Genomic DNA, 15,329 nt, shown 5'->3' with positions numbered 1-15,329 from the left:
CAGAGCGAGGCCAGTGAGGCCATAACAAAACAAACATGGCCGCGTTAGCAACGTTGGGCGGGTCGCTTCTCGAAGAAAATGATATTCCTGGCGCTTCACTTTGCGGCCGAAAACCCTCTGAATTGAAAAACGAAGAGCTTAAGTTTTGGTTGAAGTGTAGGGGTGACCCAGCGAAAGGCCTTAAAACGAAAGCAGAACTTGTAAAGAGGTGAGAAATCACTTTGTCTCCTTTGCCTTCATCACTTGCAAGTCGTTGTCTTCGCCGTTTTGAAGTGTGTTTTTATTCCTTTCTCAGAGTGGAAGAGTACATCCGGTCTGGTAGAGATAAAAGTATTGTTGACCCTGATCCCAACGGGTTGTATACCAAAAGAAAGCAGCAACGAAGAAGGACACCGTCGGCATCAAGCATAGAGCCATCACAATTCAAGGTGCGAGATTATTCTCTATACATTTTACTCCAATCTGTCTTGCCATTTTTGTAAGTAATTTATGTGTCCGTTTAAATTCAAAAATTGTTTCTTATTGTTTCACAGATATCAGTCCTGTTACATATCCTGACAACGGATGGAGTACTTCTCTGACCAAAATGCCAATGTTCACTAAAGCCCAAGTTCAAGGACAAGTGGTGTGACTTTATCGTGTATACTGGAAAGGGGATTTATATTGAGAGAATACCATTTGATGCAACCTATTGGCAAAACCTCAGGACCGAACTTCTTCAGTATTACTTTGAGCATTTTTTGAAATTTGCAGCAGCAGATTTTCAAAATTCAGCTGAAGCTTATTAGGTATTAAATGAACATTTCCTCAAAATGTTGCATGTTTCAATTGTGCACCTGGTGTTAAGATGCATTGTTTTAACCTGTTTCAACTACTTGTGCACGAAAAAACTGTATTTTGACACATTTCCCATCTTATTATACTGATATTGTTTGTAAATTATAATGCTTACAAATAGCTTTATTTATCTTACTGCAGGCATTCAGATTGTAGGGAAAGGTGCAAGTAAAAGCAGGTGCCAATTATTTTTTTGGCTAGCAATTATTTTATTTTTTACTTTTTCATGTTCACTTTATTTTGCTCTGTTTCCCACTATCTGAATACCTGGAACAGGCTATTCATTTGTCTGTCTTGGCAGTTTTGACAATGTCTTTATTGGCCTGATTCAACAACACAAATCCTCCTTACAGGCCACCCTTTAATTATGGTTCTAATAATTATAGTTCTTTAATTATGGTTTTAATTATGGTTACCAGTTTCATATGTATATGGAATGAATAGGGAGACCATAAAGGAGAATTGGATCGTTCACAATCCCTTTCACATGGAGACTTCAAGGTTAATGTTAGGTTGTTTCAAGGTAGTACCAGTGACACATTTACAAAAGTAAAATTAATATCAATAGTCATTAAAATTTGTTGGAACATAATACTGGTAGCTTCAATTTATTGAGAGGATGACTAACACATGATTTTTTTTTGGCTAAGCTTGCAGTTAAATAGAAATAATGTTGGGTTGCGCATTACATAATATAGCACACACAGACCACATTTGGTTTACAAGGCCAAGCTGGTGGAGGGGCATAACCCCATCCCAAATGTGGAAATTTTATATCTTATTGATTGCACGTTCTACATGTATGTGCAAGCTGGCAATTTCTTGAGTCTTCACAACATCCTCAGCGGGCATTTGGCTAGAACTTCCTAGAAATGGGGGAATGTTTAAGGAAACTCCCAGTGATAACAGATCTTGAATGGTGAACCCTTTGTCTGCCATGACTGAGTCATTGTCTTCAAAAGGCAAATCAAGGAAACCACTTCTCGCAACTATCTCCCGATCTGAAATGCTTCCTGTGTAGAGTTGACTTATAAAGGTTATGGCACCCCCGGGACTGATTCCAATGAGACCTTTAAGGGTTGTATGAACAATTCACCATTCAGTTGTAGACTACTTGGCATCTGGCACCTAACTTCCGTGCAGTCAATAATAACTCTGGTGGATGAATATTTTTTCTTAAAATCCTCCGGCATAGTTTTGTCAATAGCTGTTTTAGAAGGCCAAATATTGATTTGCCCTAACCTTAGGTACATAAAATTAATCCAGGTAATAAAAACCCGACTTACTGTAGATACTAAAACGTTAAAAAGATGTGCAAGATGTTCTTCAGGTAGGCCTTTTCTGAGTCTCACATAACAGCAAAATAGTCATCAATTGGCCTCAAGTTTCTTGGTCTGCCCAGTGTTCTTGACGGTTCTCCCTCTGAATCGTCATAGAATTCCGATGGAACAAAAACGTTTGACTGAGAAAGCCAGTAGGCTATGTTTTCCCCTTCATCTCCTGGATTCAAATAATTAAAGACAGCCAAAAATGTGCTCCAATTTGGGAAACCAGTGTAAAATCTCATTTAAGAGTCATGTTCTTTAAATCTGTCTACCGAAAATAATTGTTTTTGAAGCGCCTCAATACGTCGAAAGGCAATTTCCAACTGAGATTTTTGTTCCAATACTTGCTGTCTAAGTTCTGTCTCACTTCCAATTTTCGGTTCTGTTTGCATCTCCGCATCTCTCACAGTGCAAGAAAATGACGTGCTTCCATCGGCGCTCGGCGAATTCAATTGAGTCGTTTGCAGAGTTAACCGGAACGTCATCCGTTAAATCTACGGGATGAAACATTTAATTTACGGGCTGCTTTACTTGGAGGTATTTCGAAGCTTCGTGCAATCGGATCCTTTCTCTTGCGTGGTCATGTTCTAATCCATGCGAACACGGAAGGCACAACTCCAGCTCTCAGTTCATTTTTACCGGCGAGGGTTTTCTTAATCTCACCTGGCCTGAAGTGTCTGGAGCATACTTTTGTAGCCTCAGTCACTTTGAAGTGTTTCCCTTCATCTCTTCTTATAGCGTGTAGCCATTTCCTCTTCAACTAAGGGTCATCGATCGGAAATTTAAAGAACGATATTTTGTTTCCATTTTCATCACGGCAGCCTTTCTTTGTGCATTCTGGCACACAGCAGTGAGTTGGCTTTCGTTCTTGATAATTATACGGTTTCGCGGTCAGTAATTCAACTAAATTGAACAGATATTGTGCCTGAATAAAGCGATCAAGACACTTTGATCCTTTACAACTCAAACCAAGCGTGGCCTCACTAGCCTCGTTTCCATGCGGAAATCAATCCCAGTCCGGCGCGCCGTCGGCCATTATGAAAGTCGTGTATAGTGATATGTGTTCCCCTAACCAGAAACACATATTCTCAAGTGATATGTGTTCCCCTACAAGGGAAACACATATCACTAGGGATATTATGGTGTGCGGCCCCCAGACTCCTGACCTGGTGGGGGGCCTCTGGCTCCCGGCAGGCCTGACTTGTCCCCAGTTGTCTCCAAGTTGTCTCTACTCATTAACTAAGCTGATTTAGCAACAGAACGGGAATGTCAATTTATTGATGACAGCCTGCGCAAATCAAACAACTGACTTGACCCATGGCAGAGCTGCAAATTGGGCACCGGGAGCCACGTTCAGTCCTTTCTGTGCACTTTCCCGTCGTCATTCATTCTGTTGCTAAATCGGCCTATTGGGCTGACTTAGTCAAGCCAGTTGTTTGAATTGTGCATGCCGTCGTCAACTGACTTTCCCGTTCTGTTGCTAAATCAGCCTATTATTTACTAGGGAAGCGCTTAGTCTTCCAAACCAAATACTAAGAATGAGAGACGACTGGAGACGAGTCAGCGTGCTGGCTTCTTTCCCTCATTCTCCTGCTACTTGAAATCTTTTTGACAACCCTCTTCTACTATTTCAGATCAGTGCTTCATAATCAGTTGCCAGACGTAAAAAGTTTATACGGCGGCTACTCACCTTTTCGACTTGATCTGATTTTTTTTTAGCAAGAAGGAAAAGCAGACGATCATAAATTAGTCTCTTATTTACCAGGGAAACAAAGAAACGCGACTGAAAATGAGTTGGTTCCAGAATTCCAAACCTGCTCCTTCTGTAGTCATCATAACTACTACTCCTTGATCGACTTCGCTTCCGTTCCCGGGAACGTGACCTTTTCCGTCGTTCCCGGCTTCTGCTCCGTCTGTCACGCTTCTTAGAAGACTTGTATTTCTTTCGTCTATCGTCGTCAGAATCGGAGCTGTATTTACCCATTTCTTTCTAATTTGGAGTTTCCAAATTTGTGTCCGCCATGTTCAATTTAAATGACCTAGAAGGATTATGGGACAAAAACTTTGGTACCAGTCCCCATTTTGTCATTGTACTCGGTCAATGCTAGAGGTTCCCTGGTAAGTACTTCATGTCAAGCCATCATATACTGTGGGATACTTAGGATCCTCCAACCTCCTCTTCGTTTTAAGTCTATAAGATCAGTTCTTCTCTACATTTCACACTAGAAATAGTAAGAGGCCAAGTCTTTTTTTCGACGCTTGCTCCATTAGTTGATTTATACCGCTTGGGTAACACTGGGATAAGGCTAATGCGACTAATGCATGCATAAACGTAAAAATAAAATCAATGTTTCAAAGTCAGTTTCCAACAAAACATGGCTATCTTTCCAAGGAACTATGGTCAGGACTGACAGCTGTCCTTTCTGAAGTAAGTTGAGCGGTATAAAAAATTAGATCGATATAATCTTCCTTTTGGTAATTAAACGATGTATACTAGGGGCCGAATCGACTCACGTGATTGTAGTACAAAAAAGAAGAAAAGAAGAAAACGTTTATCGCAAAAAAAACTCCAAACCTGTAATGGCACTGTGGTTCCCCCATTCCGTTCAGGCCATTTGAAAAGCTCCGAAAGTATGGGTTGTCATAAATTTGTGGCCGAGTCTCTTAATCTTCTGCTCTTGTTCGTCATCAGCTTCCTTGCTAGCAGAGGTCTCTTAGGAAGAAACCGAGGATAGCGGACTCGCTCACTATGAAAAGTTTAGTGCTCAAAGGCTAGTGCGATTAACAATAGGCTGATGTAGCAACAGAACGGAAACGTTAGTTGACGACGGGGAAAGCGTGCGGAAAGGACTAAACCCAACTGCCTAATTTACCGCTCTGCCATTGGTCAAGACAGTTGAATGAGTTGCGCACGCCTTCGCCAACTGACGTTTCCGTCCTGTTGCTAAAACGAAAACGTTGAAGAGAGACTGAACAATACTGACCAAACAACTCGACCCCACATCACAATAGACAATAGCTTACTAAAAACACAAATGCTCTAGACTACGAGTAGTCCCCATTTTTTCTCAGGGAAAGCCGCGTCTCGCCTTTCTCGCGTGGGTTGATTAATTTCATGCGCGCTCCTCGCTCTACTATCCCTGAGGAAAAATGGGGACTACTAGTAGTCTACAAATGCACCGGTGCTGACCGTTAGTATTGCAGCTCATAAATAGCCTTTGCACGCGCAAAAGAAATTAGCAACAAGGATTGTTTATGACATCACTAAATTAAACCTCACTTTTGGAAGAAGAAAAACGAAATTGAAACTTAACGGAAAGATTATATAGAGTGGTGAAGTGATTTTTACCCCCAAAAAAATTCTTCTGAAGAATTTGAAATTTTCCGTCGACTAAGGATGGCACAGATGTATATAGCTACGAGCAGCTATTAGCAATTGTAAACCAACAAAATGCTATCATAGCCCGACAGCTGCAGTGATTTATAACCTGCGATCAGAGCGACAGTGGCTGGAAGAGAATAATCAGATCCAGAGAGAGAAGTTGGAAAAATCTCAAAAGAATCTCACCGATCTGGCCAAAGATCGAAAAAGTTAAAAGAAAATAAGTTGAAAAAAGAGTTACAGCGGCTAAAGAAATCGCGAGAGGAAATCAAGAGGAGGCTGTTTCGTGAGGTTTCTTTCTTTCACATCATTTAGTTCTCTTATAAAGGAGATTAAACGTTGTGAAAGGAAGAATCCTCAAGCTGAAGGCTCACTGCACTGTACAATTGATGAACTGTTGGAGAAGCTTGATCAGAGGACCTAGGAGCTTCAGCAGAAACAACAAGACGCTATCGAAGCGTACACTTAGCCTTCGTGGTATCATGCGTATCTGAAGATTTTTTGTGTCAGGCACGTGTGACCGTCACAATATTGTTAATTGTTCAGGGTTAGTTGAAATGGGTGAAAATGAAGACACTCACTTGAGTGTTTCGGGTGAAGAAGGTCGTTCAACAATTTTATTGGCTCATTACATTTTGTGGTTTCTAGTTGAGGACAAAGTTATTTAGCAACGCTGGTTACGCCGCAAAATTGCACAAAAATGCTTAGAAATCTTAATTTTTTTAAAAAAGAATAACTCATTTCATCCGGGTATGATCCTATTTATTTTACTTTAAAGATACTAAAATACAGATTAATTAAGATTGTAAATATTTCTTTTGTTTCAAAGAGCTGAAATTAATAATTAACTGTTTTGTTAACCGTAACTGGAAAAAAAAACACAACAACGGATAGCCGTAAAAGAGCCAAAATTTCATTCGATAACCGTAAAAGCCACCAACCCATTGAGACCTTCTTTGAAGCTGGTGGAGTGTAATTATCATGAATTCAAAGATATATTTGAGGAAAATTACTTATAATTATTAGTTGTTGTTGTTGTAGTAACTTTCCGCCCTCCTTTTCCCGGAAAGTTTTTTTGTTTGTTTATTTCGTTCGAACGGAAAATTCATCGCACGATATCTCCGACATCTTCGTCAAAAACACTCTCACTCACGTGTTTAACATGAGCAGTATTACTTTCACAGTCCTCACATTTAGAGTTATTGTCAAAGAGCTTCTCTTCAAGGTCTTGCCTCAAATTCAGAGGAGGTAATGAGGAAAGAAATGGAATTTATTCATCTCCTACTGAGGTAATTTCCGACGCCATTTTTATTTATCCTTTGCGCGGCACCCTCGCGCGTGTCAAACGAGATGCACAATTTGTGCTAAAAATGACACATTTGGCTATTGCGATGAAACCAACCTCATTACTGGAAAAGATATCCAGTTGTTTACCACAACTTTCAATGAAAGTTCTACTTTTTCTACAAGTGAGACTTTGAAATGTCGATTGCATGCATTTATGTTGTGAGAGAAACAATGACAAAAACCTCTTTTTCGGTTTTTCAAACTGCCTGGCAGCTGGTACGCTCCCGCGCAGCCTCTTTTTACCGTTCTCAGACAGTCTAGCAAGTGGGTGGAACGAACACTGCCTAAAACCTTCGTCATTACACAACGGATCGTTTTAACCCTGTTCGTTCGTACTCTTCACGTGTTCTTAACGAAGTTTTATGGAACTTCAGTGGCAGCTTCACTAAACTCAGTGATGATAAACTGATCTATGACAAAGTACCTTTGAATAATAAAAGGCATTGAAATTTTCATTCCACTTTGGCAATGGTAAAAATGTCCATCTACCTTTTCGCTCAGACGTCAGTTAACCAAGTTCAGATTCTACTTGATTATCCGTTCTTTTGACAAGGGACGTATTGTATCTCCTCAAATTGGTCCGCCTCTCATAATCTTGTTTTCTTGTATTCCAATAGAGTCTTCGAGCAACCCCCACAAATTTCTAAAAATTACTGCATTTTTTATATCTAAGTGGCTATTTTGCGCTGGTATACAATACACGCAAACCGAAACCAGTGGATATGCAAATTAGGCTCTGGGTCATGCCTTCAGTAACATGCTTGAGTTCACCTTCACTTCCAAGAAGAATACTTTAATATCAAAGTGGGTATTGTAGGGTATTATTTTTATAAAGACGTACCCTTCAATACTGGCACACCAGGTAGCTATCAGTTCATTGACAACTCGGCCAGGAACTGTGATAAACATGTTTCAGTTTATTGCTCCAAAAAAAAAAATCGAAGGTGAGGCAAAATACGTAATAAAGATGATATTTATTTTCTTGTAATGATAGTCATTACTTACATTGACATCGTAATGAAGAAGGAAGAAAAAGCAACATGGTTTTCTAGCCTAATGGCGGTCGGCCACGTTTTAAAGAGCTCCCTCTCTTGCAAATGTATACCCATGAAAGGAACCGACAACAACATCTAAAATGAAAGAATGTTTTCCTTCTTCTTTCTTGTCCTTATTTGAAAACAAGCGGCCGCCAACTTGAAAGCTTTGCTACTTTGGCTGTTGCACATTGATTAAAAAATGTACATAATTTAGTTATTTATTTTGTGGTCTACGTTTTCATGTATAGATCGTCTGTTGTGTATGCAAAAAAAAGACTAACTTAAGTGAGCAAAAAAATCAATTTCGTGTTGGTTTTTATCATTGATCGGGTTGAATGAATTGCATCTCTATTGTTTCTTACGGCTGGTTGTTTTCTGGATTTCTTAAATGGAGAATTTCCAAAAAATACCTGGCGCAATTTCTCCATGCGCCAACTGTAAATAATGGAATTGGATAGGCGGTGGAAGTGGGGTGGGGGGGGGGGGGGGGGGAGGGGGAAGAGGCGACTTTTTTGTGGGGAGGGGGGGGGCTGCCCCACTTTGTAGAATAATGAATAACTTTATTTTATTTTACCACGGTCAACTCATTAGGACTTAAAAACGCTATTTTAGAAAGTTCAGGTAAACTTCGACTCGTCTGTTTAAAACAAGATTCATCGTACGTAGCCGGTTGGATTGGGACGTTTCATTTTTTATCCGCACTCTCGCCCCGGCCAGGCAAGCCAAAAGAATTGTCGATTTATTTCGCAACTATTCTCTTGTTGCTACAGTAAAGATCACTAAAACATTTAACAGCACAGTTGGTAAAACTAAGAAGGAATTGATGCTGATTGCTCAACCAGATGGTTGTAGGTACCTTCTGTCAGCAGGAACTCATGATCTTCTCGCTAAGCTGCTTCCCCCAAAAAAGGACATTTCTCTGATTTATATAGAATTCGTTAGACGAAGAATTATTCGCCATGTTAATGAGCGTTGAGGGTACTGTATTCCTTTCATCTCTCCTTTCGTCTCCCTGCCTAATTTTGTCAATCAACACACAGTTGTTTCTAACAGGCGCAATTTTGTTTGATGTGCAGACGTCTCTTTGGAAATGACGCTTTCCAAAGACGAATCTAATGCAAACTCAGTTAAACCTCTCCACCAAGGCCACCTTGGGGAAAAAAGAAAGTGGCCGTTGTAGAAAGGTGGCCGTTTTAAGAGAGGTTTAGGACTTGACTCAAACAAAAGAAGAGCTAGTTTATTTAAGGTCAGGTGACAAGGCACTCACATTAGAGAGACAAGGCAGACGGTGAGAGTCAATTTGTGCCACGTGACCAAGTTTTCCTTTCATGGGTTAAGATGAACTCAACAAATTGACCTGCTCCCAATGTGTGGGTCTTCATAGCTCAAAGGGTGTAGAGCACTACAGCGCTAACGCAGAGGCCATGGAAACGAATCCCGCTGAAGTCCCAAGTTTTTTTTTTCGGGTTTATTTGCAATTGCTTAAATTGCAATTACCACTTCGACGATCATATCTTCATTTAAAAAATTTTATTTCCGCAGTTCATACTCGAATAAGAATTAATCCAGTAGTCATGCAAATTACGTTTGATATTTTGATAATCCTGAACACTTTTCAGCAGCAGCACGGTATAATATTTCAATTTGACATTAACTGAGTTTAGAGAGGATAAATTCAGTGCAAACTGGCCACTGTCTGTAAAGATGTTGGTCAGATAAGATCCTGACCTGAATGTAGAGAGCGTGCCAATAATTTATTCCTACTTAGCAGTTCTAATTCTCTTTTTTTCTTATTTTGCTATAACAACGTTATTCGAACAATTAGCTCAGAGTAGGTATCTGCATCAGATCTTCTTTGGAAAATCTCATGTTCAAAGAAAATTGCACCTTTCAGGAAACAATTGAGTGTTAATCCACAAAATTAGGCAGACTTTACGAAAGTGGAGTCTGAAAACGATTGCATGAAAATCGACCTTCCGTTTTTAAAGCCGGATTTGGGAATAAATGTTTTAACTAATCATATAATAAGTAACACTAAAATGCACTGAGTAAGAAGATAGTCAGCCTTCAGATGCACAATAGCAGCTTTGTGTCCCTTTCGGAAACGGAAATCATTTTTTTACGTAAACTGACCAATGAAATTCAAGCTTTGTTGATGAAAAATAAAATAAAGAAAGGACGAAAAATTTAGTTGTGATTCAAAAACCGTTTTGATTTTGTTCGCATCGCGCCTTTTCTAAGAGTCTGTATACTTTTATAACACCCTTAACGTAAAAATAACATGGCGAATACTTCTTCGTCCAACGGATTATTTAAACCAGCGGAATGTCCGTATTTGAAGGGTGTAGCTTGGCGAGATGAGTTCCTGCTGACAGAAGGTACCCACAACCATCTGGTTGCTATAATCAGCATCAATTCCATATCAGTTTTACCAACTGTGTTGTTGAATGCTCTGGTGATCTTTGCTGTCGCAAAAAGGGAACAGTTGCGAAATGAATCGACAATCCTTCTGGCGTGCATGGCCGGGGCGGATCTTTTGACAGGGCTGCTGGGACAGCCGATACGAATAGCGGCAGAAGTGCAGCGACTACTGAAAACTGGCACATTTTTTGGAGCTTTGGAAAGAGTAAGCATGTTATCCTTAATATGGCATATCTTGGCGACCTTAACTCATCTTGTGTTAATAACTACTGATAGGTACATTGCCATTAAAAAACCATTAAGGTATCGAGAGATTGTCACAACACGGCGAGTAACCGTCGCTGTGATTTCAGCGTTTGCTTTCTCGATATTTGTGACAACTCAAGAAAGCATCCTTGCTGCAGTAAACAGTGACACAAACATTTACAGTATTTATTTGACCATATCAACCATAACGGTTACTAGTTTCGCCTCGATTTCCATAATTGCCATCGTAGGAATTTATTTGTACATTTTCTCGGAAACCCGACGCCAACAACGAATTGAGATTGAACATTTAAGCGTAGAAGAAATTACGACAATTAGGAAAAATAACAAAGCCACCAAAGTTCTAGGAATCATCCTTATTACGCTAATTGCAACATACCTACCAACAATAATTTCTGTTATCGTTTATTTTTCTGTTAATCTAGAAGGGCGTTTTTTAAACTGTATGGCGAGTTGGGTGGCAACGTTAATAATGTTAGGTGCCCTGTGCAACCCCATTATTTACTGTTGGCGCATGGAGAAATTTCGCCACGCATTTTTGGAAATTTTACATTTAAGAAGTTCAGAAAACAACCAGCGACAAGAAGCGATAGAGGTGCCAGTCAGTCAACCAGCTCATTAGCATAAAAAGCAAAACCAAATAACTTTTTTGTTCACTTAAGTTCCTTCCCTCTTTAATTGTATACCGGCGCAGACTATGATTATTCCATCGGTCTATCAACAACTCAATTCAGTGAACACTGATGCTTTGTAGACGAAAGGTTTTCTTCTAAATACAACTTTTCGAAAACACAATATAGTTGTTATTATAAAACTTCAACCTATTAGTAAGGCTGAGAAGTAAACACATCTGTTAAGAGATAACCACGTTACAGTTTTTTCCTTGTTCATCATTATTTTACTGTGAAACTAAATAACTGTCCGATCGATAAAAGAATATAAAATTGCTACTTCGATCTTCTTCTCCTGGGTGAGTTGTCAATGAATGTGCGCTAAATCAATCGTCAATTTTTAAAGCGTAAGGCAGAAATAACACAAAACGTTAACCGGCGCCCAGCTTGGTTTCTAAAAATTATTCTGAGAATCGAAGCAGAGGTACTGAAAGAAAATAGAAGATCTTGAGTTTGAAATAGACGAAAAAGTCTTTGTCCACTGGTTTAGTGGGTAATGTATACTAAAGTGAAAAAAAAATATATATATATATATAAGAATACTTTAATTTAGCAATTAATGGGGGAGTTCTAATGAAGTACAATTAAAAGTAAAAGATACCGCAATGAGAAGATCAAATGAGGAGATCCATCCTTTCCCTGGGTCAAAAAAAGCAAAAATCAAATTGATTTTAATTTCCAAATGTTTGAATTGTATTTTTTCCACTCAGGAACACGTTGTGCAATGACGAAAGTACCTAAGGAAATTCAAGTGACACTGTTCGTTTCGCCCACTGTTTATGCTTTCTGAAAGGTGAAAAATATTCTCCTTTTTGACCAGCTGTCAGACAGTCTATAAAAAAGTGGAAATATCAGGGGCGAATCCAGACCTTCAGATAAGGGGGGGGGGGGGGGGGGGGTCATCCAGACCCTGAGATAAGACGGGGGGGAGCGGAGAGCCCGGGCCCCTCCCTTGGATCCGCCACTGAATATATTGTTCTGTAGTATTTCCCTCAAGATAAAAACGTACGATCGACATTAAGACTCACTCAGAGCCATAAGGACCCACTCTTAAAATTAGCCTGCGTAGCAAGCGTTTCCGTTTGGTTTCGAAGCAAAGAAAGACCGAGGAAGGGCACTTTCGGTTTTGACCCCGCGAGAAATGAAACAAGAGCCACCATTTTTCGCGCGGTCTTTGACTCTCGTTCCTCGTTCTTTGCTCCGAAACCGCACAGAAACGCATGCTACGCAGGCTATCTTAAAATAGCAGAGAAAAACATCGAAAATTGTAAAAATCGAATCGAATTTTATAACAAAGTAAAATTTTATTTTGTGATCTAAAAAACGAATTTTATAATGACATAAGTCGGGTTCTGCGCGAGCATATATCAATTATTTCAAGCAGTAATGTTCGTTTTGCACACATGATGAGCTGTCTAACGGTGATGTGACATAAGACGATTCGCAACGACGACTTTTAGCGTGACATAGCATCGTAACTATATTGCAACATTGTTTGGAATGGTTGCAACACTGTTCCAACATTACGACACTGTGATACGCTCAAAATCGTCTTTGTCAGTCGTTTTGATTTTCTATTGACCACTCGAGCCAACTAGGCTGGGCGGTAGGTGGGGAGGGGTGGGCGCATAAGGATAAGAGCGAGTCGGTTGTAGTGCGCAGCTCCTCTCTTTATTAGGTTTCGACTTGACTCCCGCGTCAGACTTTCTAGACCAGCTGCCTGGCTTCCTGATTTTTTTCTTGTTTTTTTTTTTTGTAGAGATAACGAACAGTAAAGCCCTTGAGAGGAAGTTAGAAAATCTGGCACGTGGTAGAAATTGACGTTGGCCGTTTGCCGTAAACGCGTTTCTAAGTCTCTCTAATGTTAGTGCGCCTTAAGTCCCGGTTCAGACACCGAACTTTTCATGAGCCGAAAATAATACACTGAATTAAGTACATGGAAATTTCGGCGTCTGAATCAATTAGGAACGCCTGTTTCAATTTGAAACTGCTCAGCCGTTCTTCTCGCCAAGCCCAGCCAAGAATTTCGCCTTTGGTGCGACTTCGGCATTGCTTTGATTCAGACGCCGAACTTTTCATGTACCGACCATATGCATAAATTATTTAACCTATTTTATAAGCAGTTCGACCGAAATGAGCATTTTTCGCCTTTTGAACTTAGTTCAACTGTAATTAAGGACGGCGTCTGAATCAATTCATCCGGTCTAAATCTGGGTCCTCCTTCATTCGAATTATGTTCGGCTCATGAAAAGTTCGGCGTCTGAACAGGGCCTAACATGACCTTCAAGATAGCGAAACAAACCACCTCTTCTTCTTTTTGGCAAAAAGTCCAAACTAGGGACTGATACAGTAAACTTGGAGTGTATATTTTGTACACTTTAATCATGCAGGTCAAGTTTTAACGAAACAAAACTAGCAACAACAAAAAAAACATGGCAATTTAATTTGCCGACGCCGGACAAACCCACGGTATAAGGTGAGATACATTTCCGTGAATTTTTGAAAATGAGGATAGATCTGCATCTGATTCGTCTTTAGAAAGCGTCATTTCCTATGAGCTGTTGGCACATCGATCAAAGAAAATCGACCCTTTAATTAGGACACAACTAAGCGTTGCTTAGCAAAATAAGGCGGATTCTTCTGGGAGACGGAAGGAATACATATCGAACTTAAAACAAACACCTTTTTACTAAAAATAGCCATTTATTAGCTTAAGCAGTCTTAATCAATTAATCTCTCTGACTGATTAAACAATAAATAACGCAAAAAAACAGTCGACAGATGACATTTAGTCTTCCGGACGCCCTAGCAGCTTAGCGGCCCTTTCAAAAATGGAAATTATTTAAGTACGTAACCAACCAATGAAATTTAAGCCTTCTTTTGTAATATTGGAGAGGAAGCATTTTGAAATGAAAAGGATGGAAAATTGTGATTCAAAACCGCCTTGAGTTTGTCTGCGTCGCGTCTTTTCCTGAGTCTCTGTACCAAGCACCACTACATAACGTAAAATAACATGTCGAATAATTCTACGTCCAACGGATTTTACGAATCAGAGGAATGTCCTTATTTGGAGGAAGTGGCATGGCGAGATGAGTTCCTGCTGACAGAAGGTACCTACAACCATCTGCTTGCTATAATCAGCATTAATTCCATCTCAGTTTTACCAACTGTGTTGTTGAATGCTCTGGTGATCTTTGCTGTCGCAACAAGAGGACAGTTGCGAAATAAAGCGACAATCCTTCTGGCGTGCCTGGCCGGGGCTGATCTTTTGACAGGACTGCTGGGACAGCCGATACGAATAGCGGTAGAAGTGGAGCGACTACGAAAAACTGGCACATTTTGTGGAGCTTTGGAAAGAGTAAGCATTTTATCCTTAGGATGGCATATCTTCGCGACCTTGTCTCATCTTCTACTAATAACTGTTGATAGGTACATTGCTATTAAAAAACCGTTAAGGTATCGAGAGATTATCACAACACGACGGGTAACAGTCGCTGTGCTTTTAGCGTGGGCTTCAACGATAGTTGTGGCAATTCAAGATAGCATCCTTGCTGCAATAAACAGTGACACAAACATTTACAGTGTTTATTGGAACGTATCGGTCGTAACGCTCAACATTTTAGGTTTGATTTCTATAATTGTCATCGTAGCAATTTACTTCTACATTTTCTTGGAAGTCCGGTGCCAACAAAGATCTCAGACTGAGCATTTAAGCGTAGAAGAAATTGCAACAATCAGAAGAAACAACCGAGCGGCCAAAACCCTTGGAATCATCCTTATTACATTAATTGTAACATACCTGCCAATGATAGTATCCAGTATAATGTATTATTCTGTGAATCTACAACGGCCTGTTTTAAACTGCCTGGCGAGCTGGGTGGCAACGTTAATAATGTTGAGTTCCCTGTGCAATCCAGTTATTTACTGTTGGCGCATGAAGAAATTTCGCCAAGCATTTTTGGAAATTCTCCATTTAGGAAATCGAGAAAACAAGCAGCCACAAGAAGGGATAGAGATGCAAATAATTCAACCAGCACATTAA

The 15,329-nt window shown here is 39.9% G+C and overlaps 3 protein-coding genes and 1 pseudogene across 3 annotated transcripts in view; 2 read left to right on the top strand and 2 right to left on the bottom strand.

The window, feature by feature from the left end:
* The window catches only part of LOC140950201 (uncharacterized), a 12,956-nt gene extending 8,760 nt beyond the window's left edge, over positions 1-4,196 (bottom strand). The window contains exons 1-2 of the mRNA XM_073399401.1: positions 3,977-4,196; positions 3,853-3,866 (exon numbers count right to left, since the gene is read on the bottom strand). Coding sequence (XP_073255502.1) covers positions 3,853-3,866; positions 3,977-4,146 — 184 coding nt within the window. The 5' untranslated portion in view covers positions 4,147-4,196. The remainder of the gene's footprint in view (positions 1-3,852; positions 3,867-3,976) is intronic.
* On the bottom strand, positions 1,609-2,647 carry LOC140950807 (uncharacterized; annotated as a pseudogene).
* A 6,013-nt stretch (positions 4,197-10,209) lies between the features above and the next one.
* Positions 10,210-11,238, top strand: LOC140949715 (beta-2 adrenergic receptor-like). The gene has a single exon (XM_073398854.1). The coding sequence runs from the start codon at positions 10,210-10,212 to the stop codon at positions 11,236-11,238; it is 1,029 nt and encodes a 342-aa protein (XP_073254955.1).
* A 3,062-nt stretch (positions 11,239-14,300) lies between these two features.
* Positions 14,301-15,329, top strand: LOC140949714 (adenosine receptor A3-like). The gene has a single exon (XM_073398852.1). The coding sequence runs from the start codon at positions 14,301-14,303 to the stop codon at positions 15,327-15,329; it is 1,029 nt and encodes a 342-aa protein (XP_073254953.1).

This window comes from Porites lutea, chromosome 10 (genome assembly GCF_958299795.1).
Source record: "Porites lutea chromosome 10, jaPorLute2.1, whole genome shotgun sequence".
In the NCBI taxonomy this organism is placed as follows: domain Eukaryota; kingdom Metazoa; phylum Cnidaria; class Anthozoa; order Scleractinia; family Poritidae; genus Porites; species Porites lutea.
Note: the sequence above shows the minus strand (reverse complement) of the source record. Positions and strands in the feature narration are given on the sequence as shown.

Excerpts from the sequence above, each read along its gene's own strand:
- LOC140949714 (XM_073398852.1), top strand. The coding sequence starts at position 14,301 with ATGTCGAATAATTCTACGTCCAACGGATTTTACGAATCAGAGGAATGT.
- LOC140949715 (XM_073398854.1), top strand. The coding sequence starts at position 10,210 with ATGGCGAATACTTCTTCGTCCAACGGATTATTTAAACCAGCGGAATGT.